This window comes from Sus scrofa, chromosome 3 (genome assembly GCF_000003025.6).
Source record: "Sus scrofa isolate TJ Tabasco breed Duroc chromosome 3, Sscrofa11.1, whole genome shotgun sequence".
NCBI classification, from domain to species: Eukaryota; Metazoa; Chordata; class Mammalia; order Artiodactyla; family Suidae; genus Sus; species Sus scrofa.
The window spans coordinates 23842649-23869354 of record NC_010445.4 but is presented as its reverse complement, the minus strand read 5'-3'; the positions used below and the strand labels follow the sequence as shown (position 1 = coordinate 23869354).

The window sequence follows — 26706 nt, the reverse complement described above, 5'->3', positions numbered from 1 at the left end:
TCTCGACCTAGATGACCTGTAAACTAGCAGTTCGACTTCAGACTCTTACTGTTCACTGCCGCGGCAGGGCTATAGTTTCCTAGGGCCCCTGGGCCATGTGTGCTGGGGCCTGTTTGGGTTCTTGATGCTTAGGCCTGTCCCCTGGAGACATCTGGAAATTGCTCTTTGGCAGGAGGCTAGGTGGAGCCAGTGAGAATGGGATGCAGGGATGCAGGTGGGCGGGGTGCGGGCTCTGATTGGGGTGGAGGGTGACTATTGACTCTTGGCTAGTGCCCCCTAGCTCTGGTTGGGGCTGGGTAGGGTGGGCTGATGGCTCCTTTCCCGTCCCTAGTACCCTGTGCGTCCAGCCTCGATGACCTACGATGACATTCCGCACCTCTCAGCCAAGATCAAGCCCAAGCAGCAGAAGGTGGGGCTGCCCTCTTTGGATGGAGATGGGGGGAGGGGAGAAGAAACCAGAGACAGGCCTTTTGGGGGGCTGGAAGCCCAGAGGGGAGACTGGCGAGTTAGGAAGAAAACCTGCAGCTTGCAGGGCCTTGAAAGATGCCGATGGAACGAGTTCAGAAAGGGGGTGAGCAGCTCCAGAGAGGCCAGGGAGGAGTGGGGCTCAGCTCACCTGGAGGACAGGATGGGGCGGACTCCTGCGCACAGACAGGGCGGGGACCGTGTGAAGAGGTCCCCACAGGAGGAGTCTCCTGCCTCGCAGGGCTGGGGCGACAGGGACCAGGAGAACAGCTGCACCTGTCCGTGTGCAGCTGCAGCGTTAGGCCCCGTTGCCGTGTAAAAAAAGCTCTTCCAGTATTGCCAATTCTGCTGACATTTCAAGAGAAGTTGGAAATACGCATTTTTATGGGGAAAGCTCTTGATTTTTAAATGTTGGCACCTAATTTAGATTTTTAGATTTTGGGGCGTGGAATCAGGGGGACAAAGAAAACTACATGAGCCCTCCTCCCGCAGAAAAGCACTCTGGCCCTTCTGTTGGAATTTGGGTTTGTGGGCTTTGTGTGGACAGATGCCTGGGGCCCTCGGGGAGGGATGAGGTCCGTCCTGTTTCTGGGCAGGGGCTGGGGTTAGGAGGTGGTCATGGTGGGGTCGGGGGATCCCCTGGGGGCTGTGTCTCGGGGTCCTCACAGCGGGTCACGGGTGCTTGGGGCCTCCAGGTAGAGCTCGAGATGGCCATCGACACGCTGAATCCCAACTACTGCCGCAGCAAAGGGGAGCAGATCGCGCTGAACGTGGATGGCGCCTGTGCTGACGAGACGAGCACCTACTCCTCGTGAGTTCCCTGGGCGTCGAGGCCTCTGAGTGTCACTTTCTTCAAATAGGAGCCTTTCGAGGCCCTCACGAGATGTCTGGGCCCTGGCCCCATGGCTGGGCTCCCTGCCAGCGTCCCGCCTTTGCAAGCATGGCCTTTGCACGCTGGGCCTGGTGCAGGCCTGTCCCTGTGGGCAGCGTCTTCATTCCTAAGGCGACTCCTCTGACAAGTTCTTCCAGGCAGAGGAAAGCTGGCCCCTTGATGGGGGAGAGGGAGCTCCCTCCCACCCAGTGCTTATCTCTTGGGCCGCAAGTACAGGCTCCTCATCCCCAGCTCCCCCCTGTAGCCCACGTGGCCTGTCCTGTGGCCTTGGTCTCTGGCGGCTGGATTTCAGGTGTCTGGGATAGAGGGCGTTGTGCCTGCCAGGCCGGGGCCTGGAGCTTCCTGCCCCTTGACGTCTGTTCTCCCTGTGCTTCCAGGAAGCTGATGGACAAGCAGACGTTCTGCTCTTCGCAGACCACCAGCAACACCTCCCGTTACGCTGCTGCGCTCTACAGGCAAGGTACCCGCGCTGGGCGTCTGGGCTGCTGTGGCTCGTGAGGGCTGATGGGGTGGGAAGGAAGCAGGATGGGAGCTGGGACAGGGGGGAGACACCCTAGCCTGGCGTCCAGTCCCCTCCTCCCCTGTATGCTAGATACCCACAGAGGCCAGACTGGTGGTGGAAATAACAGATTTGGCCCCCTCTAGGGACTTCTGGCTAGACACTGCCGGACCTGATGAGATGGGGCTCCAGGGTCATCGTCCTCCTGGGACACGGACACACACAGTGTAACTCTGGGGACAGGGGTAGAATGTTATCTTCATTACAAGGTACTCAGGACCCAGCAATTCCCTTCCTCGACAGCATCCCCTTAAGAGAGGTGAATGCATATCTCCACATAAAAACCTGTCGGTAGCGGCATTTTTCATGGTAGAGAAAAGTGGAAGCGCTCCAGAGGTCCATTGGGCTGCTGCATGGGTACCCAAACATGGCATAGCCGTGGATTAGAATATTCTTTAGCTGTCATAAGGGGAGAAGTACTGATACACTCCATCCTGGGTGAGCCTTGGAATTGAAGCTAAATGAAGGAAGCCAGGCACAAAGGACCACCTGTCACATGATTCCATGCGCGGGAAATGTCCAGAATAGGCAAACCCATTGCGTTAGTAGATTCGTGGTTCCTCGGAGCTGGGAGGAAAGGGGAATGGGCCATGACTGCTGATGGGTGCAGGGTTTCTCTTTGGGGTGGTGGAAATATTCTAAAGCTGATTGCGATGCTGGTCGAACAGCTCTACGAATGCATTAAAATACATTGAATTGTATGCTTGAAATGGGTGAATTGTATGGTGTGTGAATTAGATCTCAGTAGACCCCTAGCCTGGGAACCTCCATATGCCTCGGGTGCAGTTCTAAAAAGGACAGAAAGAAAAATAAATAAATAAATAAATAAAATAAAAAAGATAAAACACTAAGGAAATAAACCAGGATAGGATAAAAGTAATGTCAAATAACTACACTCTTCTTTTTTTTTTTTTGGTCTTTTTCTAGGGCTGCACCTGCCACATATGGAGGTTTCCAGGCTAGGGGTCTCATTGGAGCTACGGCTGCCGGCCTACACCACAGCCACAGCCACACCAGATCTGAGCCGCATCTGTGACCTACATCACAGCTCATGGCAATGCCAGATCCTTAACCAACTGATCGAGGCCAGGGATCAAACCTCATGGTTCCTAGTCGGATTCCTTAACCACTGAGCCATGACGGGAACTCCTACACTCTTCTATTTCGAACCCATGTCTCAAGGATATAGTTCTGCTCCCTCTGGAGGCCCAGAGAGCTTCCCCAGAGCTGTAGCTTCTGTCTGATTTCTTCTCTTTTAAGCTTACATTGACTCGATTGAAATCTGTTATCTTTGCACTGGCTCCCAGTGCACAGGTTTGATTCACAAGAAAAGGCCATGGTGTAGACACTCCTCCACCTGGCTCCGCCAGACCTCTTCTCCAGCCCCATTCTCACTAGCCAGTTTCTTAATAGGATGGGTGGAATTTTTTTTTTTTTTTTTGGTCTTTTTGCCTTTTCTAGGGCTACTCCTACGGCATATGGATGTTCCCAGGCTAGGGGTCTCATCGGAGCTGCAGCTGCCAGCCTACACCAGAGCCACAGCAACACGGGATCCGAGCTGCTAGTCTGTGACCTACACCACAGCTCACGGCAAGGCCAGATCCTTAACCCACTGAGCGAGGCCAGGGATCAAACCCGCAACCTCATGGTTCCTAGTCAGATTCTTTAACCACTGAGCCACGATGGGAACTCCCAGGATGGGCAGAATTTTGACAGGAAGAGGTGGGAGGGTGAGGATGTGTGGGGGCGGTTAGGGAGGCAGAGAGGGTGGTCTGGCAGAGGCCTGACTGGGGGAAAGAGCAGGGCGTGTTTGGTGTGGACAAGTCACCCAGTATGGCTGCAATAAGCAGTTGTGGGGAGAGGAGTGGGGACCAGGGTCGGAGGGCCCTTGAGTGCTGGCAGAGGAGGGCTTGTAGGCAAGCCTTAAGGAAGTGGCTTTGAGCAGAGGTCTGGGTTCATGTCTCCATCCAGTTTGTGTGCTTGCTGTGCCTAAAGGGGCCTCATCAGGTTGGGAATGGCCATCAGCCTAAGACTTGGGACTAGAGCAGAGGTGGGAGGTGGCTTGGTAGTGGGCCGAGGCCTTTAAGGGAATCTGGGGCCCTTGGTAACTCCCTTGAGCCAAGCTGGGTGGGTCAGCCTCAGCTCCCAGAGTCAGGTCCAAGCCCTTCTTCCTCTGCCAGGTGAGCTCCACCTGACACCTTTACATGGCATCCTGCAGCTGCGGCCCAGCTTCTCCTACCTGGATAAGGCTGACGCCAAGCACCGTGAGAGGGAGGCCGCTAATGAGGGTGAGCTCTAGACCCCCAGCCCTGCCGTGTGTCTGGATGGGCTGCTCATGGGAAAAAGTATTAAAGGGGTGGGTTACAGCATCCTCTACCCACTGGCTGTGAGTGGCCCCCACTCCCATGATTTTGACAGTGAGAAATGTCTCTGAATTCCCAAATATCTCTGGGCTGGGGTGGGGGGGTGGGGCAGAGTCACCCCTAATTTAGAACCACCGACTTAAGCAGTGGTTAATGCTCTGTCTAGCAGGAGGATTCATGGACACTGTGGTCTGAGGCCTGCCTGGTGGGTGGAGTGGAGAGCCACCACCAGAGGCTGCAAACACGGCTTTTCCCTTTGCAGCAGGAGACTCTTCACAGGACGAGGCAGAAGAAGATGTGAAGCAGATCACGGTGAGCTCAGGCCGCAAGAGAGAGCTCAGCCTCGGGGGCAGCAGGGCCGGCTTGGTAGTTCAGCCGCCTGGAGGCAGCCAGGGTTGGGAGGGTCAGCGCAGAGCTGGGCTCTGGGGGTGAAGCCGGCAGAAACAGGCCCCGTCTCTTTGTGCCTTCCTGCCGGACTGCCTGGGGGGGACAGTCTAACCTCTGCCCAGACTGAGCTGGGGGGAGTGGGAAGTTTTCCAGACGGAGGGTTCCCTGGCCTCCTGGTGGGTGCTAAGGCGGCAACCCAGGAAGTGTCCCAGGCCTCAGGTTGTGACCCTGCCCCCCTTTCCCAGGTGCGATTCTCCCGGCCGGAGTCGGAGCAGGCCCGCCAGCGGCGCGTGCAATCCTATGAGTTCCTGCAGAAGAAGCATGCCGAGGAGCCCTGGGTGCACCTGCACTACTGCGGCCTGAGGGTGAGCTGGTGCCCAGGCAGTGTGCCCTGTGGCCTGACTGACTCTAACTTATTCGAGACTCAGCTGTAGCCACTTGGTAATGCCACGGGGAGAGGGGTTACGTCTGTGGACAGTTTGTCCTCCGTTCTTGCCTTTCTACCTGGTGTGTGCTCTGAGCGAGTTGCGCCTGCTGTGTCACTGGTGGGGGTTGTGGCCACCTGGGCTCTCCTGAGGGTGAGCATCTTGCTAGGCTCAGAGTGGGCCTGGTGTTTGGTTATGTACCTTTTTGCATCATGGTTCCTGAATGAAAGCTAGATGCTTCACTGGGCGCTCCATGGAGAATTGGCCATCTGTTCCATGGCCAAGTTCACTGCATACCTGCCAAGGGTGATTTTTACTATTTTTGACTTAGAACCCAGTCCTCGGAATTGTGTATTGAGTCAGGGAAGCAACTGAATATTAGCTATAACGACTGGGAGAGAGCAGCTCCTGATTTCTCTGGAAACTTCCAGACAGATTTATGTTGACAGAGCCTTAGACTTTGGGTCAGACTTGCAGAAGCTCTGCTGTTTCCTAGTGTGTGACCTTAGGCAAGTTACTTAATCTCTCTGAGCCTCCATTTCCTTATCTGTACAATGGGAAGAAGAATAATAATACCTAACCTCGTAGTTATTTGGGGGCTGAGATGAGTTGGTCTAGGTATACAGCCCTTAGAGCAGACTGGCACATAGTAGGTGCTCAGTGCATGTTAGCTATTATTTTCATCAGGTTTGTGTGTGTGTGTGGTGGGGGGGCGAGTTTGGCTGCCACAAGGCGTATGGAGTTCTCGGGCCAGGCATCAGATCCAAGCTGCAAATGCAACCTAAGCCGCAGTTGGGGCAGTGCTGGATCCTAGACCCACTGTGCTGGAACCAGGGTTTGAACCTGCGTCCCAGTGCTCCCAAGATGCCACTGATCCTGTTGTACCAAAGCAGGAATTCCTATTTTTATCTTTTTATTTTTTTCTTTGGCCACCCTTTTATTTTTGCCTACCCTTGTGCTACTTATAAGTTCCCAGGCCAGGGATTGAACCCACACCACAGCAGTGACAATGCCAGATCCTTAGCCCACTGTGCTACCAGGGAGCTCCTTTTTGTTTGTTTTTTCTTTTTTCTTTCTTTTTCTTTTTTTTTTTCTTTTGTGGCTATACCCATGGTATGTGGAAGTTCTTGGGCCAGGGATCACACTGGTGCCACAGAGGTGACCAGAGCCGTTGCAGTGACAACGCTGGATCCTTAACCTACTGCTCCACAAGAAAACTCTGGGAACTCCTATTTTTATCACTGCTGTCAGTGTTCCCGAATCAGACAGGGCACCGAGGCACGGTGCTGGGGTCGTCAAGGCAGGGAGGTGGTTGGTTGAGGCCTCGTCGCAGAGGCCTTGAATGCTGCGCACAGGAGGTAGACATGACCCTGTGGGGCCTCAGAGCAGGTCATCGGGTGGCTGGTGATGCAGGACTGAGGACTGTGGTTGGTGGAGGGAGGCCTAGAGTGTTAGCTGAGGGTCCCTTCACTAAGTGTTCCTCCCCCTTCAGGACAGCCGCTCTGAGCACGAGCGCCAGTACCTGCTATGCCAGGGCTCCAGCGGCGTGGAGAACACCGAGCTCGTCAAGTCGCCCAGGTGGGATTGGCCTGGCCAGGGTGGTAAAGTCCTGTGGCCCCTCCTGTCGCTTGGGGGAGGGACGTGGAGCGGCTGTCCTCTGGAGAGGGCCAGGAGTGGGTGTGGGATTTGGGGTCTGGATACCGCCTGGTCGGGGGCTGGGGTGGGGCAAGGACAGAGTCCTGGGAGCTGCTGACCCCACTTCTCCCCCCACAGTGAGTACCTCATGATGCTGATGCCTCCCAGCCAGGAGGAGGAGAAGTGAGTAGAGTCGGGCTGGGTGCCTCCCCTCCTCCCCACCGCCGCCCCACACCTCTGGCCTTGTAACCCTTCACCTTTGTTTTCACCAGAGACAAACCTGTGGCCCCCAGCAACGTCCTGTCCATGGCCCAGCTGCGCACCCTGCCCCTGGCCGATCAGATCAAGATCCTGATGAAGAACGGTGGGTGGGCAGCTTTGCCCTCCAGGCAACCACAACCATGCCACCTCCTGGGGAAACGGAGTAGGGGCCATCTTAAGAACAAGAGGGTGGGACCAGGCGCCCAGCTTTACAGCTCTGTCCTTGTCTGGAAGCCCCAGACAAGGATGGAGCTCCGATTAGACCCCTAGCCTGGGAATATCCATATGCCGTGGGTGTGGCCACTAGGGCGGGTGGCAGGCTGCCTCAGATGGGCTCCGGGTCCCTGCCACCCTTGCTGCTTCCTGCTGTGTGAGCCTGGGCAGGTCATTGAGCTTCCTGACTGTTATCTGTAAGTAGGAGCAGAGGTGAGGCTTCTGAAAGGCCCACACAGAGCCTCACCTGTGAGCACAGGCCACGTTCATTTTCACAGTGAAGCACGTTCACTTGCACTGTTTTGTGGCACCCTCCTCTGCGTAGTGGGGACTTGGAGTGTCAGAACCTTTAGAGTGGATGAGCCGTGAACCTGAGAGCTGAGTCCCAGGCCCTGGGCTCTTCTGAGCTGCTGGCACGAGGGGCTCTGGGGCCTGGGTGGAGAAGGGGACCCGGGGGGCAGGCCGCTGGCCTTGCTGCAGGAGACCTGGGGTCTCCCCTGCTCACTAGGGCTGGGGGAGAACAGGGCAGTGATTAAGTGCATGAACACTGGACTCAGATGGCCTGGGTTCAAATCCTGGCTCAGCTGCTTACTAGCCAATTGGTCATGGGTGAGTTTTGAAACCTTCCGGGTCTTCCTTGTGAGGAGTTCCCATCGTGGCGCAGTGGAACCGAATCTGACTAGGAACCATGAGGTTGCGAGTTTGATCCCTGGCTTCACTCAGTGGATTAAGGATCTGGCCTTGCCGTGAGCTGTGGTGTAGGTCGCAGACGCAGCTTGGATCCTGTGTTGCTGCGGCTGTTGTGCAGGCTGGCAGCTGCAGCTCCAGTTCAACCCCTAGTCTGGGAACCCTTCATATGCCAAGGGTGTGGCCCTAAAAAAAGAAAAGAGTTTTCCTTGTGGGCACCCTTCAGTCTTCCCTGTGGGGGTTTTCTCCAGGGTTCTGTGAGAGGTGGGCGCCAGCCCAGAGTAAGCTGCATGGATGTCAGCAGGCACTGTTACCAGTGTCATCTTACTGCCCACATGCTGGGGTTGTTCTGTGAACCTGCAGCTGTATAGACAAGGTGGCAGGGAGGGAAGGCCCAGGCCCCACCTGAATTGTCTGATGTCCCCCCATGTCCTCCTCAGTGAAGGTCATGCCTTTTGCCAACTTGATGAGCCTCCTGGGCCCTTCCGTCGACTCTGTGGCTGTTCTGCGTGGCATCCAGAAGGTGGCGATGTTAGTCCAAGGAAACTGGGTGGTAAAGAGGTAAATTCATTTTAGTCCCTTAAAGGAAGCACCTAATCCATTTAAATGTAATATAAGTACTGACGTTTTGGGTTGAAATCTACCTTAGTGCTTTCTGTTGGTCCTGCCTGTGTTATATTTTATATTCATTCTTACCTTCTTTTCTTGTGACTCCATTTTCCTCACTAATTTGGAAGCTGTCCTTTCTTGACTCTTGGTGATTACCCTACAAATGTCGTCATACACGCGTGATTATCACGGTTCAATGTCAGTTGCCGCTTTTTACCCTCATCCATGACACTTCAGCGACCTTCGAATATTTTATATTTATCTTCCTCACAATTCATGTGCCAGTGTATTTGTATATTTCAATTCTCTGTTTTATTTTATTTAATTTATTTTTTTATTTTTTTGTTTTTTTGCTGTTTCTTGGGCCGCTCCCGCGGCATATGGAGGTTCCCAGGCTAGGGGTTGAATCAGAGCTGCAGCCACCAGCCTACGCCAGAGCCACAGCAACGCGGGATCCGAGCCGCATCTGCAACCTACACCACAGTGCACAGCAACGCCGGATCGTTAACCCACTGAGCAAGGGCAGGGATCGAACCCGCAACCTCATGGTTCCTAGTCGGATTCGTTAACCACTGCGCCACGATGGGAACTCCTCAATTCTCTGTTTTAAACTCCACACACGGCATTGTATTATCCAGTCAGTAATCTTTTAGATCTACTCACATATTTGCCTTTTTATTTTGCTCATCATTCCTTTCCGTGTGTCTGTATTCCTATCTGTGATCATTTCCTTCTGCTAAGAAATGTTGCGATAGTTCCTTCAGTGAGGGTCTGCAGGTGAAGAATTCCTTTGGTTTTTCTTTATCTGGAAATGGCCATGTCACCTTTGTTCTTGCAGCATGATTTTTGCCGAGTATAGAATTCCGGGTTGATGATTTGACTTCCATTGTTTCCGTTGTCTGTCTGATATGTGTGCCACGGTCTAATTCATGTTCCTTTGTTTCCCTCTGACTGCATTTAAGATTGTTCTCTTGTTTGGGCTGTCATGGCTCAGGATGATATGCCTAAGTGTGAATTCCTTGTCTGTGTCCTGCCGGTCTTGATTTTGTGCTTGCTGTTCCTAGGGTTAGGGTTTCCCTTCTGTGATTCTTCCTCTAGACTCCCTGCCTCTTCCCTGGACGGTCAGTTTCTAGGGGGCAGGAACTATTTGTTTTGACTCTGCCTTGATCCCTGATTCGCAGTATGACGCCTGGTGCGTGGTTAGCCCTTGGTAAATACAGTGTGGCTACATCATATGCACACTTGAGTTAGATTAATTCTAAATGGTATGATATAAAATACGTGAATACTCATTTGTTAGAAAGTGTGATGTAAAGTGAACAGTCTGTCAAAAGTGTAAATTGCTAGAAATTTTTTAAAAAGTACTTTAGTCTTGGAGTTCCCCCGGTGGCTCAGAGGGTTAAAGATCTGGCGGTGGTGTGGCTGCTGTGGTGAGGGTTCGATCCACATGCCACGGGTGCGCCCCCCCCCAAAAAAGTCATTCACTACAAAAAGTCCATCATTTCACAGTTGGTTGGCCAAGTAAACTGGAAAGTGTATTCACGTTACTGCCACACGGTGACACCCTTTCCTGGGAAACGACGCTCACTCCTGCAGCTGTGGTTCTGTGGGACACAAGTGATCACTTAGAGGAGACTTTTATGATGGCATGTCACTGGTTAAATGGGACCACCCATGTGTATTTATGCTTCGGGTGGATGAAAGCCAGGAGGGGCCATCCCATTAGGCCCCCTAGGGCCCTGGCCCAGAGGAGGCACAGAGATGTGCCTGATGTCCGGGAGCCAGGCAGCCACAGAGCTGGGGGTCAACTCATTGCCCATGGGTAGTGGTCCATCCTGTCCCTCTGTGTCCCTGTGAGAAAGTGATGCACGATGCTCACACTTGCTGAGTACATGTGTCTGGACTGCTCGTTCTGCAGCCTGCTCTGTGCTTTCCTTCACACACTGTCCCTGTCCTCAGGAAATCGGGGGGCAGGCACCTTTGCAGTGTATGGACCACATTCACTCACTACCTACCTAATGGGCGTTTCCTCTCCGTGTGGCAGTGGCAGTCAGCTCCGGCCAGGGCCCTGTCCCACAGAGCTTATACAGGAAGGGCGGGTGGGTGAGGCGGACACGGAGCTTGGCCTTGAAGGAAGAGTAGTAATTGGTTGCCAGTGAGATTGAGGAGTCGGGCCACAGGCGCCCTGGGTGTGGATGGCTGGGGTGGGGGGCGTGTGTTCCTGGGCAACAGGGACTGCACCTGGACTTGGGGTCAGGCTTATGCGGTGGAGATGCTTTTCAGCCTCGGCGCCTACTCATTTGCCCCCAAAGGTCCCTGAGCCTTGAGTGTCGTCTCCATTCTCTCTGAGGCTCCAACCTCTGCCATGCTCGGGGCCTATCCACGCCAGCCTGTGACCCCGCCTGCTTCAGCTCACACTGCCCACCCTTCCCTTTCAGCCATTGAGTTGCTTCATTGCCAGCAACTCTTGGCGCCACACCCACCTTATGTGTGGGACTCACCATCTTCCAGAGTCCTGGGCTCACCTTGTCTGTCTCTGAGCCCCTGTTCCCTCTGACCGTGCAGTGGCGCTGGGCCAGTGTGTGAGTGGGGGTTGAGAAGGGGTAGGAGGACGAACTCTTGGAGTCTCTGGATGGGGAGGGTGCTGCTTTCCTACCTAGAGGTCAGTGGAGCCAGTCTCCCAGGGGAAAGGGGAGGGTCTGAAGGGAGCTCTTGGGGTCCAGGCCTGCACTAGCCCATGGTGGAAAGAGGCCTGGGCTTCCACTTGAAGTCTGAGGGAGTGGGAGGCAGAGGGGCTCAGGACAGGGACTGACCTGCCCCCCGTCTCATTGGCAGTGACATCCTGTACCCGAAAGACTCTTCCAGCCCGCACAGCGGCGTGCCTGCCGAGGTCCTCTGCAGGGGCCGAGACTTTGTTGTAAGTGTCCCGGCTCCCTGGCCTGCCCGGTGGGGGGGTTGGGGAAGGAGGATGGGCAGTGCAGAGTGTCCAGGACCCTTGGCCCAGGCATTGGGCAAAGGGCAGGTATGTGGGTGGAGGGCCCTGGACTCTGTGCCTTTCTCTTCCTTCCTCTTGGATCCTGGAGCCTCCGGCTTCATAAGAACCTTTGAGTTCCGACGGCCTGGCGGTTACAAACTGGAGGCCAATACATGGTTTCCGGCCAAGGAGACCTTTGACCTGAATGGTTCTTTTAAGATGTTGACTTGGAACCATGAGGTTGCGGGTTCGGTCCCTGCCCTTGCTCAGTGGGTGGAGGATCCAGCGTTGCCGTGAGCTGTGGTGTAGGTCGTAGATGGGGCTCGGATCCTGCGGGGCTGTGACTGTGGCTGTGGCTGGCAGCTGCAGCTCCGATTCAACGCCTAGCCCAGGAACTGTATGCCATGATTAGGGCCCTAAAAAGCAAAAAAAAAAAAAAAAAAAAAAAAGGTGAAACGTTGACTTAGTTGTTGATTTTTACAAATCACAACCATGATTCAAATCAGATTTCCGTCTTGTCACGAATAATTGGACAGCCTGGTACCACTGGACCCACACCCCCAAACGGTACCCACTTTGAATGGGGCTGATGCTCCCCAGTTCACTACAGTCCAGGCGTGACTGCTTTCCACGTGCGTCTTCCTGCACTGTTGCTGTGGGCTTTTGCAACTCCGCCCCGTCGTCCCCTTCCTGCCCCCCCCAGCCCTTATCCAGAGCTTCAGTCCCAGCTGAGGAATCCCTCCCAACGGCTTGAACCCGGAGCTGCTAGGACCTGCACTGCCGCCCTTGACCTTGGCGGTGCGCTTTGGGTTGGCTGCAGTCTCTCTCCTTGGAGCTGTCTATCCGTGGTGACCTTGGTGAGCTCACGCGGCCCAGTCACGCCAGGCTCTCAAGCTATTTACAAGAGCGTCTGTGTTCTCTCTTTTCTTCACTGGATGGCCCAGCTCCTTCTGGGCACTCAGTGTCTAGGTGCCTGTGCAGTTTATTTTCGTCTCGGGGGGTCAGGGTGCGGCAGAATCAGCCGATTCCCAGGCTCACTCACCACACACATCATGTGTCGCTCAGCTTTAGCTGCTTATCAGCCCTTCTCTGCTTGTGCAGATGGCTGTCACATCTGGGGGTCTGGGAGGAAGTCCAGTCACATCTGAGTTGTTGTGACCTATGGGCAAGGCATTCCCCACCTTGGGGAGCTTTTGTGGGATGGGGTGGATGCCTGCAGCTGCCATCCTGGAGGAGGTGGCCCTAGAGGTCCTTTACAGCGGAGGGGATGAAGGCTCGGAGTGGACATGACTGCCCCCAGCTACACAGCCGGGACCCAGACCCATTCTGCCCGATGCCCAGGCCCAGGCTGGGAGCTGCCAGTCTGCCCACATCCCAGGATCCCAGGACAGGGACAAGGGTTTGGGGGGACACTCTTAGGAGCATTCATCCCTGCCTCCTGGAAACAAGCTTCTTTTTCTCCCTCAGATGTGGAAGTTCACACAGAGCCGGTGGGTGGTAAGGAAAGAGGTGGCAGCGGTGACCAAAGTAAGTGACGTTCTTCTTGACCTAAGGCCCGGCCCCACTGCGGGAGGATCCGGGGCGGGCGGCTTCACCTTTGCCCCCTCCCCGCCAGCTCTGCGCGGAAGACGTGAAGGATTTTCTGGAGCACATGGCTGTGGTGAGGATCAACAAAGGCTGGGAGTTCATACTGCCCTACGACGGCGAGTTCATCAAGAAGCATCCCGATGTGGTCCAGCGGCAGCACATGCTCTGGACGGGCATCCAGGCCAAGTAAGCGCTTGCTGGGCAGGACGGAGGGCAGCCAGACAGAGGAACACCAGAGGGGAGGGCAGCCTGGCTGCACCGGGGGTGGTGAATGCACATTTGGGGCTGTGGGCACCCTCCTCCACTCGGGTGGACTTTGCTGATTGATCCCAGAAGCCCCCCAGCTCCTCCTATTGACCCGAGCTGACGCATGTCTACTTTACGGGGTCGAGGAGGTGGGTGAAAGCCCTCCGGAGGAAGAGCCCCGGCTTATGTGGCCTGAGGCAGGCTGGCCAGGGACCGCCATGCCCCATCCCCGCCTTGGGGTTCCCAGCTGGCTGAGACCGTCAAAACTCCAAGCAAGTGGCATCTGCCGTGACCAGGGTGTCCAGGGCTTAAGGGGGGACGTTTCTGTCGGGAGTCTGATGACGGGGATATGGTTTGAAGCTAAGAGGGTTTGTTCTTCCTTTCAGATTAGAGAAAGTTTATAATCTTGTGAAGGAAGCCATGCCAAAGAAGCCGGATGCACAGTCAGGTGTGGAGGGGGGGCCCCTCACCCCGACACTGGTCCCAGAAGGTCTGCTTCCCTGAAGCTTGCTGGGGCTCGGGCGGAGAGGGGCTGAGAAGGTGTGGCTCCCTGCTGGCCGCCCTTCCTTCCGCGCCCTCCTCCCTTCCCCTCGGACCTCAGCTGAAGGCTCGCCCGCTGGCAAAGCCTTGGCCTCGGGACTGCGGCTTCTAGAGTCCAGGGCCGAGTCTGGGTTCGAGGTCCCTGAGACATCTCACCTTCCTGGGTTGGCGGGGATGCTGGTGGCAGGAACTGAACTGTAACCCACCCTGCCTTGGGTCTCGGAATGTGGGAATCTGATTTTCCCAGTTCTCTGTCTTCTCATTGGTGGTGTAGCCGCGTTCCTGCCGGGTACAGGGGAGGGGAAAGCGGGGCGGATGCCCTGCTTCTGCGCCTGCTGGCCTGCATTTTCCCGTCCCCTTCCTCTGGGCAGCAGGGCATCCCCCAATGGGCTGGGAATGTCTGGGGGGCAGGGGGACGATGGGCCTTCATCTCAGGCCCTTCCCTGCACGGTCCCTACCGTCCTGAGCAGCCCCGCCTCTCCCCACAGGGCCTGCCGGGCTGGTCTCTGGGGACCAGCGGGTCCACGTCGCCAGGAGACAGGCCCAGCAGAACCACACGTCGCTGGAGCAGGAGCTGCAGCGGAGGAAGGAGCAGCTGCAGGCGTCCATGGTCCTGCCCAGCGTGCGGATCAAGGAGGAGCCCATGAGTGAGGAGGGGGAGGAGGAGGAGGAGGAGCGGGAGGCGGAGGAAGACGAGGAGCCCATGGACACCTCTCCCGGCGGCGGTGGCGGCCTCCACAGCAGGCTGGCCAACGGGCTGCCTGCCGGTCGGGCAGCAGGCGGGGACAGCTTCAACGGGCACCCGCCCCCGGGCTCTGCCGGCTCCCCCGTGGCGCGGGAACTGAGGGCCTTCGTGCAGGCCACCTTTCAGAAACAGTTTGTGCTCACACTGAGCGAACTCAAGCGCCTCTTCAACCTGCACTTGGCCAGCCTGCCCCCTGGCCACACGCTGTTCAGCGGCATCTCGGACCGCATGCTGCAGGACACGGTGCTGGCCGCCGGCTGCAAGCAGATACTGGTGCCTGTAAGTAGCACCCGCGCCTGCTGGACAGGCTGCAGACGAGGCCCCTGGGTCCCCGGGCCCCCCGGAGGGGTCTCGGGCAGGCAGCACCTTTCCTGGTGGAAATCGGTCGTGGAGAGAAGTCTGGTCACTGGAGTGGCCTGAGCCCTACCGGCTTTGGGGGAACAGCTCTTTGCAGGGTGCATGGGGTTGGGGGTGCTGGGAGACTGTTGGCCTTGGTGTGACTCTCAGCTCCCATGTGGTCGCCGTGTGTGACCTCGGGCCAGGCAGCCTCTGGGCTCTGCACTCTCATCTGAAGTGGGCACATGTTAGTGTTTGTGTCCCAGGACTTCGGTGAGGACTGAACGGGAGTCTGAAGGCTGGAACCTACTGCTCGGCACACAGCAGGCCTTGGCCACACTGGCTCCCCGTCCTGGGGTCTGGTTCCCCCTCCCCTGCCAGCACCTCACTCATTCCTGTCAAGCTTTGTCCTTTTTCAGGGCGATTTCACTTCCAAGATCATTTGATCTTCTTTGCAGCTGCAGAGGAAGAAACTGAGTTTCAAAGAAGTCAGATGAGCTTGTTTAAAGGAAGTGATAGAGCTGGAATTTGAACCTCAGCATAGTGGCTCTAGGTCTTAAGTCCCTTCTGCTTCACTAAGATGAACCGACTCTCTCACCGGAGCCCCCAGCTGGGCCGCGGTGGGTGGGCCTCCCTGTCTGATGGCATTTCTGGTGCTAGGCTTGCAGGTGCAGGTTGGGCCACCCCCACCCCAGGCTCTTGTGGTCTTGTCCTGGCTTTGGGAGGGGCCCTAGAGGGGAGGAAATGCAGGAGCAGAGGGACTGTTGGAGACTGTCTCCCTGAGCTGAGGGCGAAGGGTGCCAGGCTGCGGTCGCAGAGGCTGTGCCAGTCATTCTCTCCTCCCAGGCTCTGTCCAGACCTGGCAACAAGTGGGGCGAGGTGGGGCTGTGTCTGCCTCTTAACAAGGGAGCACGGACGTCTGCAGTCCAAGGTCAGAAGCACCTGCGGCCTGGGGTGACCTGAGGCAAAGTCCATCCCTGTGTACGTGAGGAGCAGGAACTAGGACAAGAGGCCCTGGGTCCCAGGCTGGCCGGGCCGTCCCAGGGGATCCGGCCCTTGCGGCAGGGAGCCTCCTTGGTGAGGCCTCTACAGAAGGTACTGGGGTTTGGGGGCCCTGCTCTATTCGGAGCCACCCTTGTCCATCCAGCAAATAGGTCCAGTTCTCTGCAGACTCGCCTTTGGCTGCCTGAGCCTGGCAAGGGAGGGGTGCCTGAGGTTAGCCAGGCCATCCTGGGCAGCCAGAGTGGCCAGAGGACAGGCACATGGAGTGGGCCTGTTCCTGCTGCCGTTTCTCGGTGGGGCTGGCTTCCGCGGGAGACCCTGGCCCTCCCTACTGCTCTCTCACCAACTGCCCTCCCAGTGATCCTGATGTGGGGATCGGATTCCAGTCACGCCCAAGGCAGAAGAGTCCTTAGACCTGTCCAGCCTCGTTTTATTACCTGAGCGAGCCGAGGCCCAGGGAGAGCACATGTATGTACAAAGACCCGAGTTGAACTCCTGGTTCTGCTCCTCATTAGCTCTGTGACCATGGACAGTGAGTAGACCTGGTAGCAAAGGAGACTGTATATTTAAAGCCCCACCTGGGACTTTACTTGGTAGGAATCGTGGTTGTTCCTTGTGTTGTGGCGCCAAGACTGGAACCCATTCTGCCAGGCGCCCCTTCCTCCATCCCCTTTTTCCAGGGACCAGAAACCTGGGCCACCCTTTCTTTGGTCCACCTCGGACCCTACTGCATGGAGTGGCAAGGGTTGCTTGGAGCTGGGTGGGCCTCTGACCCATACCGATGTGGCCCTTGTAGGAGGGACTGAAAGGGGTCCTCAGGATAGTCCCAAGGAGTTACGGGGTCGGAGTGCTTCTCGGACACATCTGAGGGTTGATACCCAACTGGGGGTGAGGGTCGGGGGGGGGGGGCGCTGGATTTTAAAGCCAAGAGGAGCACCGATGCCTCCCTGCCCTGAGGACGTTGTGGGCCTCGGGCTGGGCATGTCGCACGCTTGTCACCCGGGTAGGGGGTGGCTGGCCTCCCCCGGCTCCCCAGCGCGGAGGGCGAGGAGGCAGGTTTGCAGCTGCTCCATAGCCCACAGCTAGCGAGTGGCAGGAGCTGGGACTGGAACTCTGTTCCCAGAACTGGGCAGTGCAGACCAAGAGGGCCCTAGGGCCAGTAGGCCGGGGTGTGGATCCACGTGGTTAAGACAACCAGCAGCTCACTCCTGGGCCTTGGTTAGTTTCCCCCACAGACTGCTGCTTCCCCGGATGAGCAGAAGGTGTTCGCCCTCTGGGAGTCTGGAGACATGAGTGACCAGGTGAGCTGACCTTTGCTGCCATCTTCCCCAGGAGCAGGGAGTCTTCTTCGGGGCTTAGACCTTTGGAGTGACCTGAAGTGCAGTCATGTGCATCTTGGATTTTTCCAGTCACTCCCAATTATACATACTCTGGCTCCGTGTCTCATGCACTTTGAAGCATGATGGATGTGCTGGTCGTTTGAGCCGAAGCCAGTGGTTCCCAAAGGCCAGTTTGGACCCCCTGCATCAAAGTCACCTTTTAAAAAATACTGATCTTGCCAGGACTGACCCCAGAAACGCAGTTCAGTTCAGTACGAACAGGATAGGGTCCTAGGTATTTAAGTTTCTACAGAGCTTTCTAGATGATTCAGACACCCGGCCAGGCCTACGAACCCGTGACGAACCACATTCCTCAGGTGGCTGATGGTGCTGGGAATCGGAAGGATTGCTCCTCAGCTCTTGGGGCTGGATCAGATCTCAAGTTTGAGAAATTGGTGGTTTTGCCTCCAGTCACACCTTGGCAAGATGGGTCACAGGTATCCAGTGGACAGACTGATTTCAACCAGTAGCACCTGAGGTCCAGTAGTTGTTTCTTTACATCACGAACTTGCCTGAATTAAGATGGACTTGCTAAGACTCCAGTTTTCTGTCCTTCTTTTCCTTAAGTGCTGGGAGAAGGGAGTGAGCAAAAAACCCTCACAGAGTTCTCTGTCCCCTTTGGCCTCTTAGAAGGGGACTGACTGGCAGGCTAAGACCAAAGGGCCAGGGACTTCTGGTGCCCTGGGGGCCTGTGGCGCTGCTATAGATGGAGAGTCAGATGGGACCAGGTCTCTAACGAGTCTGGGTGCCTTTGGCCAGAATAGGTGGCATCTGGGTTTCCTACTCCTGAAATAATAATTAAAAGGAAAGAAAAGTAGTAAGTGCATATTCTTAAAAATAAGTAAGATTGGGAAGTTCACTTGTGGTACAGCAGGTTAAGAATCTGATGTTGCTGCAGCTGTGGTGCAGGTTGCAACTGCATTGTGGGTTCCATCCCTGGCCGGGGAATGTCCACATGCCGAGGGCGAGGCCAAAAATAGATAGATAGGTAAATAGGACTGAAAACTGTAAGAGAAACTGTCTCCTGCCCTACCTTACCGGATTCCCACTCCTTAGGCAATTTTTTTTTTTTTTTTTTTTTTGTCGTTTAAGGCTGCACCCACCGCGTATGGAAGTTCTCAGGCTAGGGGTCAAATCGGAGCTGTAGCCACTGGCTTTTTCCACAGCCACGGCAACACCAGATCTGAGCCGCATCTGTGACCCACACTGCAGCTAACGGCGACACTGGATCCTTAACCCACTGAGCGAGGCCAGGGATTGAACCCCTGTCCTCATGGATATTTAGTTGGGTTCATTACTGCTGAGCCAGAACAGAAACTCCAGCAATCATTTTTTAACCACAAGATACCTTTAAGAGTTCCTCCATTTTTAGAAAGAAAAAAAAAATGCATGCATACACAAAAGGCACTAAATAAATATCAGTAGTGATTATATTTCTTTTTTTGTACTACTTTCTGTTTTCACTTGCATGGTTTTTTGAACCAAAGATACCAACAGCAGTACCATGCTTGAGTCTGACTCCTGGACGTCTGTCCCACCGTCTTTCCATTGGGACCAGCTCTGTGTCTGCTGCTGGCCTGGAATCTTGTGTTGTCTTTGTTGCTTAATTTTAGCTTCTGAGGGGACAGAGGAGTTGTCTGCATTCTTCTGTGTCTTAAAATGGCTTTCTTTTGTCCTCAAGTATTTGTGTTTGTCTGGGGCTAGGCTTTTGGAGGGGAAATCATTTTCCCCTGAATTTAAGATAGACTTCCGTTTATATTCAAGCTCTCAGAGTTGCTGATGGGGTGATACTCTGCTTCTTGTTCTTTCCGTTTGCTCCACATCCCTCCCATTAAGGCAAACGTAAGGCTTTTTCTTACTTTGCTTGTAGCACATCAGTGCAGCAACTCCAGAGGTACCCTGGCCAGGTCATTCCTGTGCTGGACAATCGAGTCATCCTTGGGAAGTTCTGGGACAGATGTGTAATTCCTTTACCTGTTTTCTATTTTTTGGAAATTCTTAGGTCCTATGTTGGACATACTAGATCAAATCTTTTTCACTTAACAGCTTTTGTACTTTTGGGGGGATTTTGACCAATTTCTTCCTGTTTAGTTTTCCTTTGGGACGTAATGCTTTTCACAGCATCCTGTCATGTTTGGGTGTCAGGACTTGAATCCACTCTTCATCCCCCGTCTCTGTCCTTACACAGCTTAGACCATGGCTGCCCCTTTTGCATAGCACTCCTGTTTTTTTTTTTTTACCATGAAAAAGTGTGTCTAAACCACTCATCCTCTGATGCGTACTGGCATTTTTGTTCTTGTGGGCATATTCCTTTATTTCTTCATTTTATTGGGGTCCGACAAACTGGCCAAATGTGTTTGTCTTTTAAAACAGTGAAGTCTTGCACCGGGACTCTGACCACAGACCACAGTATGGAATTAGGTCCATAGCTTTGGATTTCTTGTTTGGGGATGTTGCTCTTTTAGATGACACCTTCCTATAATAACATGTTTTTGCTGCTACAGCACCGACAGGTTTTGCTTGAAATTTTTTCCAAAAATTACCGCGTACGCCGGAACATGATCCAGTCTCGGCTAACTCAAGAGTGTGGAGAAGATCTGAGTAAACAGGAGGTGGATAAAGTGCTCAAGGTACATCTCTCTCTTGTAATAATACACAGAGTCTTCTGCGCTTCTGCTCTGACCGAGCTGAAGAACGAGGGGGCCCATCTTAGGTGGAGGCCGACAGTGTGTGGAAAGGGATCTAGTCTGGTGCCTTTCCTGCTACTGTGTTTATAACTCAGGCTTCTTCTGGACACCTCCCCAGCCAGTCAGATCTTTAGCAGCAGATAATTGGCATTGGTATGGGGATGTGCAAAAGGGCTAAAGTGAACAAGACATAAGCGCCGTGAAAAAATAAAAGTGTAGGAGTTCCCACAGTGATGCAGTGGAAACAAATCCGACGAGAATCCACGAGGGTGGGTTTGACCCCCGGCCTTGCTCAGTGGGTTAAGGATCTGGCGTTGCTGTGAGCTGTGGTGTAGGTCGCAGACGCAGCTCGGATCTGGTGTTGCTGTGGCTGGGGCATGGGCCAGTGGATATAGCTCCAATTTGACCCTTAGCCTGGAAACTTCCCTCTGGCACAGGTGTGGCCCTAAAAAGCAAAAAAATGTTGTCTAGGGGCTCATCACCCACAGCCTAGATTAGTGCTCTCACCCCACGTCTTCTTTGGGTGTTGGACCACTTTCGTATTTTTTCCCAGAAAAAATAGTAATACTAATACTAACTCTTGTGCTATTTGCCTTTTTTTTTTTTTTGCTTTTTCTAGGGCCGCTCCTGTGGCACATGGAGGTTCCCAGACTAGGGATCGAATTGGGGCTGTAGCCACTGGCCTATGCCAGAGCCACAGCAATGTGGGATCCAAGCTGTATCTTCAACCTACACCACTGCTCACGGCAAAACCGGATCCTTAACCCACTGAGCAGGGCCAGGGATTGAACCTGCAACCTCGTGGTTCCTAGTCGGATTCGTTTCCGCTGTGCTATGATGGGAACTCCCTCGAATATTCTTAATTATCTTAAGCATCCAAGGCCATACATAGATGCTGATGCTCTTTGTGAAGCACCTTTGTTCTGGTCAGCTTATTCAGTTTTGTATGTTGCGATTAGAAAGCACATTCATTTATAGTTCACCCCTGAGGAGAGGAGGCTCGAGGCCCACATGTGGAGGAGGCAGGGTGGCGACCACAGCGTTGTGGTCAGGTGGATCTCGATGTCTTGTGTTCTCTCCACTAATCACGATCAAGGTTGGATATTCTACACAGAATATAGTAGCTCCCTCTCCTGCCAAAGCCTGCCCTTCATATGTTTCTCTGTTCGTAGGACTGCTGTGTAAGCTATGGTGGCATGTGGTACCTTAAAGGGACGGTACAGTCTTGACAATGGTTGCAAACCATTACCCCAGTGAATCCAAGCCCAGGAAGGACGGCAGAGCCGGCAGAGGTGGAAGTAGAGTCTCGATTGCTTCAGAAGACACAGCGCAAGAGGGACTGAGCATCTCGTGGCCTGTGGCGTTGCACTGTGGACAGAGGGGATCGTGCTCAGCCAGTGGTAGGGTCAGCTTAAGTTAGATCACTCCCAGAGGAGACCAGCCGGGACCTCCTTTGCAGTACAGTTTGAAATTCCTGATGTATTTTGCTTATTATTTGGTTTCATTCTCATAATAAAGAGAGTGTATACTGAACATGGGCAGGATGATGAAAATCATGGTTCAACATCTTTCAACCTTAATGCCAACAAGGTCTAAGTTATGTTTACAAGATGAAGAAAACCTCAAGGTTTTTAATATTTAAAATGCCTAGAAGCCAATATTAAATCTTCAATTATCTATCTGCTAAGACTTCTGCCAATGTCATTAAGCAAACCAAATTGAAATTTTTTATCATTGGGTTTCTGTGGCCCCCTCCCCCCTTTTTTTTGTCTTTTGAGGGCTGCACTTGCAGCATATGGAAGTTCTCAGGCTATGGGTGGAATCAGAGCTTCCACTGCCGGCCTACACCACAGCCCCAGCAACACCAGATCCAAGCTGCGTCTGCAACCGACACCATAGCTCACAGCAACACCAGATCCTTAACCTACTGAGTGAGGCCAGGGGTCGAACCCGCCATCTCATGGATCCTAGTTGGATTTGTTACCACTTAGCCACAATGGGAACTCCCATTTTATCTTATATTTAAAAAAATTTTTTTTTTTGGCTGTGTCTATGGCATGTGGAAGTTCCCGGTCCAGGGATCAAACCCACACCACAGCAGTAACCTGAGCTGCTGCAGTGACAATGTCAGATCCTTAACCTGCGCCACAAGGGAACTCTCATTTTACCTTTTAAAACAACCTACTTTATGTAGCAGTCTCAACTGTTTACATGAACCATAGCAAAAAAAATCAAAATCAAATCCATTTATTCTTAATGTTTGCAAAAGGATGCAAACAAAACCAGGTAAGTATGGAACAGTGTATAAGTGAAGTCATCACACTTTGATGTAAAAAATTTATATTTTGTGTATTTTTAAAATAAATGCTAACACTCACCTGGCATCATGGTGCTGCTGTCTTCAAATGGTTATAAGAAAGCAATGCTGTCTTTGCTGTCAAAGCCTTGTATGTCTGTCAGGGAAGGGAGCCAGCAGCACTGCCCAGTAGAACTGTGGAGTCACATAGGTAACTGTAAAGTTTTCTAATAGACACAATAAGATGGTAAAAAAGAAACTGGTTAAAAATTTTAATGTATATCATTTAGCCCAATATGGCTAAAACATCAACATGTAATAAAAATACTTTACTTTTTTTTCAACATCTGGTATCTTATACTTAGAACACTCTGCAGTTGGGCCTAGCTATCTGTAATTTAAGTACTCAGTTGCCCCATGTGGCTCATGGTGACTCCTGGACAGTGCAGCCCTTAGAGGATTATGAAAAAAAGAGAATAAGCTGGGTTGGGCAAGATGTGAAATTTTGCTACAGTGACTTGCCATGGTTTATTTTGGGCAATAGAGCCACTACTCTGAAGGTTTAGATGATGGTGTATGTGTCTGTTACCCCCCCACCCCCTCAAGAAGGAAAAAACACTAACATTTGGTAACGAGTTTAACAGATTGATTGTATATTACGTTCTTGGTTCTAATTGTTAACATACCTGAGTCTGAAAAGAGTAAAAATTCATGGTTCGTCATGGGCAGTGGTTAACGATCCGACTAGAACATGAGGTGCGGTTCGTCCTGCCTTGCTCAGTGGTTACGATCGGCGTTGCGTGAGTGTGGTGTAGGTTGCAGACGCGGCTCGGATCCTGCGTTGCTGTGCCTCTGGCGTAGGCTGTGCTACAGCTCGATTCACCCTAGCTGGAACTCCATATGCGCGGAGCGCCAAGAAATAGCAACAACAAAAACAACAAAAAAAAAAAAAAAAAAAAAAAAAAAAAAAAAAAATTTCCAAAATTTTTCTGGTGTCCAGCTATCACATAGCGATGCTACTGAGGTGAGACCCCTTGTGGTCCAGCAGAGACGGAGCAGACCAGAACTGATGGGGAGTGAGGGTGGAGTGGGCAGGAAGAGAGATGGATTAAACATTGAATTCAAATCACTAGGAAAATTTGGAAACTTAAAAAAAAAAAAATGATACAAATGAATTTACATACAAAACACAAATAGACCCACAGAGATAGGAAACAAAATTATGGTTACCGGAAGAGAACCATCTAGGCAAATAATAAAGAATATAGGAGGGGGAGTTTTCTGGTGGCTCAGTGGATTAAGGATCCAGTGTTGTCACTACTGTGGTCCAAATTCGATACCTGGTCAGGCAACTTCACAGGTATGGGAAAAAAAGAGATGAAAGGCCCAGGGATTATCACAATTGAATTATATATGTCAAATCTTTATGACAACGCAAAGGTAGACCAGCATGAAATAGGCTGCAAAATTCTTTTTTTTTTTTTCTCTTTGCCTTTTCTAGGGCTGCTTCCTGTATGGAGGTTCCCAGGCCAGGGGGGTCTAATCCAAGCTGTAGCCACTGGCCTACACCACAGCCACAACAACGCTGGACCGGAGCCAAATCTGCGACCTACACCACAGCTCATGGCAACGCCGGACTGTTAACCCACTGAGCAAGGGCAGGGATGAAACCCACAACCTCATGGTTCCTACTCGGATTTGTTAACCGCTGGGCCACGATGGGAACTCACGGCCTCCAAATTCTTAATGAAGCATTGATTTTAAAAACCTGCCAACTATAGCATGTTAGGACTAAAAATCCTAATTAGTGACTGTCAATGGCTTGTAAAAGAAATAATTGTAACATGTCTTGATACTAGGAATAACTACTATAACAGACGTGCAGGGTAGTATCATTTCCTCTAAGATTAGGAACAAGGGAACAATGGTCACCTTAACTATTTCTGTTTAACACAGTACTGGAAATTCCAGCTAGAGAAATTAGGCAAGAAAAAAAAATTAGGAAGAAAAATTATCTCTGCAGATTATATGCTCTCTTATATGAAGAAAACTAAAGACTGCACAAAAAATCTTAGAATAAGTGAGTTCAGCGCAGTAACAGGATACAAAGTGAACACAAAAATCAGTTGCATTTCTACACACTAACAAGGAACAATCTGAAAAAAATAAAAAATCACATTTATGATGGCATCATCTAGTAAGAAGGTAGATTTGTATAATGAAAAGTACAAAACTTTACTAGAGAAAATTAAAGACAAATGGAGACACATGTTCATGGGTTGGATGAGTGTATATTGCTAAAATGTTAATGTTACCCCCAAATTGTCTACAGATTCAATGCAATTCCTTTGCAGAAATAGAAAAACCCATCCTAAAATTCATATGGAATCTGAAGGGACTCTGAATAGTCCAGACAATCTTGAAAAAGAACAAAACTGGAAGACTCACACTTGCTGATTTCAAAACTTAATTACAAAGCTACAATGATCATAAAGACAAATAGACCTGTGGAAGAGAAAGCCCTGAAATAAACCCTCATGTGCACTGTTCAATGATTTTTGACAAGCATTCCAAAACCATTCAATGGGGAATGATCACCTAACATTATAGAAAAAACTCAAAATGGATCAAGGACTCAATGCAAGACCTAAAACACAACTAAGAAGAAAACAGAACTAACGTGTTACAACTTTGGATTTGGTAGTCATTCTTGGTATGGCACCAAAAGCATAGTTAACAAAAGAGACACATTGGACTTGATGAAAATTAAAAATTTTTATGCGTCAGAAGACTCAACAGAGCAAAAATGCAACTCACAGGACGGGAAAAATTACTTGCAAATCGTATCATCTCATGAGCGATTAATACCCAGATTATGTAGAAAACTCCTAAAACTCAACAAGATAACCCAATTCAAAAATGGGCAGAGGGGAGCTCCCACTGTGGTGCAGCAGAAACAAATCCAACTAGTATCCATAAGCATGCGGGTTTAATCCCTGGTCTTGCTCAGTGGGTTAAGGATCTGGCATTGTCATGGGTTGTGGTGTAGGTTGCAGATGCAGCTTGGATCCTGTGTTGCTGTGACTGTGGTGTAGGCTGGCAGCTGCAGCTCCAATTTGACCCCTAGCCTAGAAACTTCCATATGCTGCTAGTGTAGCCCTAGAAAAGAAAAAAAGAGGGGGTGGGGACAGGATTAAGATGGTGCACTAGAAGGACTGAAGTGCACCTTTTCTCATAAAAGCGACAAAATTACAACCAACCACTGAACAGCCTTTAACCAGACTGCAAACTATTAAAACAAATAGCCTACTCCAGAAGACAAAGAGGAGGCCACATCAAGATGATAGGAGGGAACAATTATATAAACAACTCCATACCTCCATACCCACCAGGTGGGCAGCCCAAAGACTGGAAAGTAATGATATCTCAGAGGCTCACCCACAGGAATGAGAGTTCTGTCAGGTTCCAATGCCTGGGGATCTGGCATTGAGAGGAGCCATGGGAGCATTTGGTGTTGAAGGCCAGCAGGGCTTGTGCACAGGCGCGCCATTGGACTGGAGGAAACACAGGCTCCACCCTTGAAAGGCACACACAGGCTTTCATGTGCACTGGGACCCAGGGCAAACAGACTCTATAGGAATCCAGGTGGTTCTTGGAGGATTGCCTGGGAAAACAAGGTGACTGTGGCTCCTCGTGGGGGAAGGACATTGGAGACAAAGATTGCTGAATTAGTCATCAGCGTGTGTTCCTCTGGAGGTGGCCGTTTTGGCGAGATTTGGCCCTACACATCAGGACTGAGAAGCCTCAGGCAGAACAATAACGAATGGTGGAACACAACCCCACCCATCAGCAAACAGGCTGCCTAAAGGTCCCCCAGGCCTATAGCACCTCTAATCACATCCAGAGACACTCACCAGAGGGATTAGAGTCAGCTCTAGCTACCAGTGGGCAGGCATCAGTCGCTGCCATCAGGAAGCCTGCAGCAAGCCCCCGTAACAACCATAGCCACAAGGGCAGTAAGAGAGAGGCTCCAACCCTCTTGTCTGCAAAAAGGAGACCACACCAAAAATCTATACAAAATGAAAAGGCAGAGAATTAGGACTCAAGGGAAAAAGAAAAAAACCTAGAAAAACATCTAAGTGATTTGGAGATTACCAATCTCCATGAAAAAGACTAGATTAGTGATAGTAAAGGTGATTCAAGATCTTGGAAATAAAGTAGAGGCATACGTTGATAATTTATAGGAAACAATGAACAGAGAAATACAAGATTTAAAATTTAAGCAAGCAGAGGAGTTCCCGTCGTGGCGCAGTGGTTAACGAATCTGACTAGGAACCATGAGGTTGCAGGTTCGGTCCCTGCCCTTGCTCAGTGGGTTGACGATCCGGCGTTGCCGTGAGCTGTGGTGTAGGTCGCAG

The 26706-nt window shown here is 52.1% G+C and overlaps 1 protein-coding gene across 3 annotated transcripts in view; it reads left to right on the top strand.

Moving 5' to 3' along the window:
- The window catches only part of POLR3E (RNA polymerase III subunit E), a 33653-nt gene extending 11277 nt beyond the window's left edge, over positions 1-22376 (top strand). For all 3 annotated transcript variants that reach the window (XM_021086481.1, XM_021086482.1, XM_003124552.6), the window contains 18 exons: positions 332-409; positions 1161-1276; positions 1735-1817; positions 4097-4204; positions 4542-4591; positions 4912-5031; positions 6584-6669; positions 6865-6909; positions 6999-7090; positions 8328-8448; positions 11332-11413; positions 12938-12997; positions 13086-13243; positions 13690-13751; positions 14332-14867; positions 17150-17227; positions 19810-19935; positions 21165-22376. In XM_021086481.1, coding sequence (XP_020942140.1) covers positions 332-409; positions 1161-1276; positions 1735-1817; positions 4097-4204; positions 4542-4591; positions 4912-5031; positions 6584-6669; positions 6865-6909; positions 6999-7090; positions 8328-8448; positions 11332-11413; positions 12938-12997; positions 13086-13243; positions 13690-13751; positions 14332-14867; positions 17150-17227; positions 19810-19935; positions 21165-21221 — 2058 coding nt within the window. In that variant the 3' untranslated portion in view covers positions 21222-22376. The remainder of the gene's footprint in view (positions 1-331; positions 410-1160; positions 1277-1734; positions 1818-4096; positions 4205-4541; positions 4592-4911; positions 5032-6583; positions 6670-6864; positions 6910-6998; positions 7091-8327; positions 8449-11331; positions 11414-12937; positions 12998-13085; positions 13244-13689; positions 13752-14331; positions 14868-17149; positions 17228-19809; positions 19936-21164) is intronic.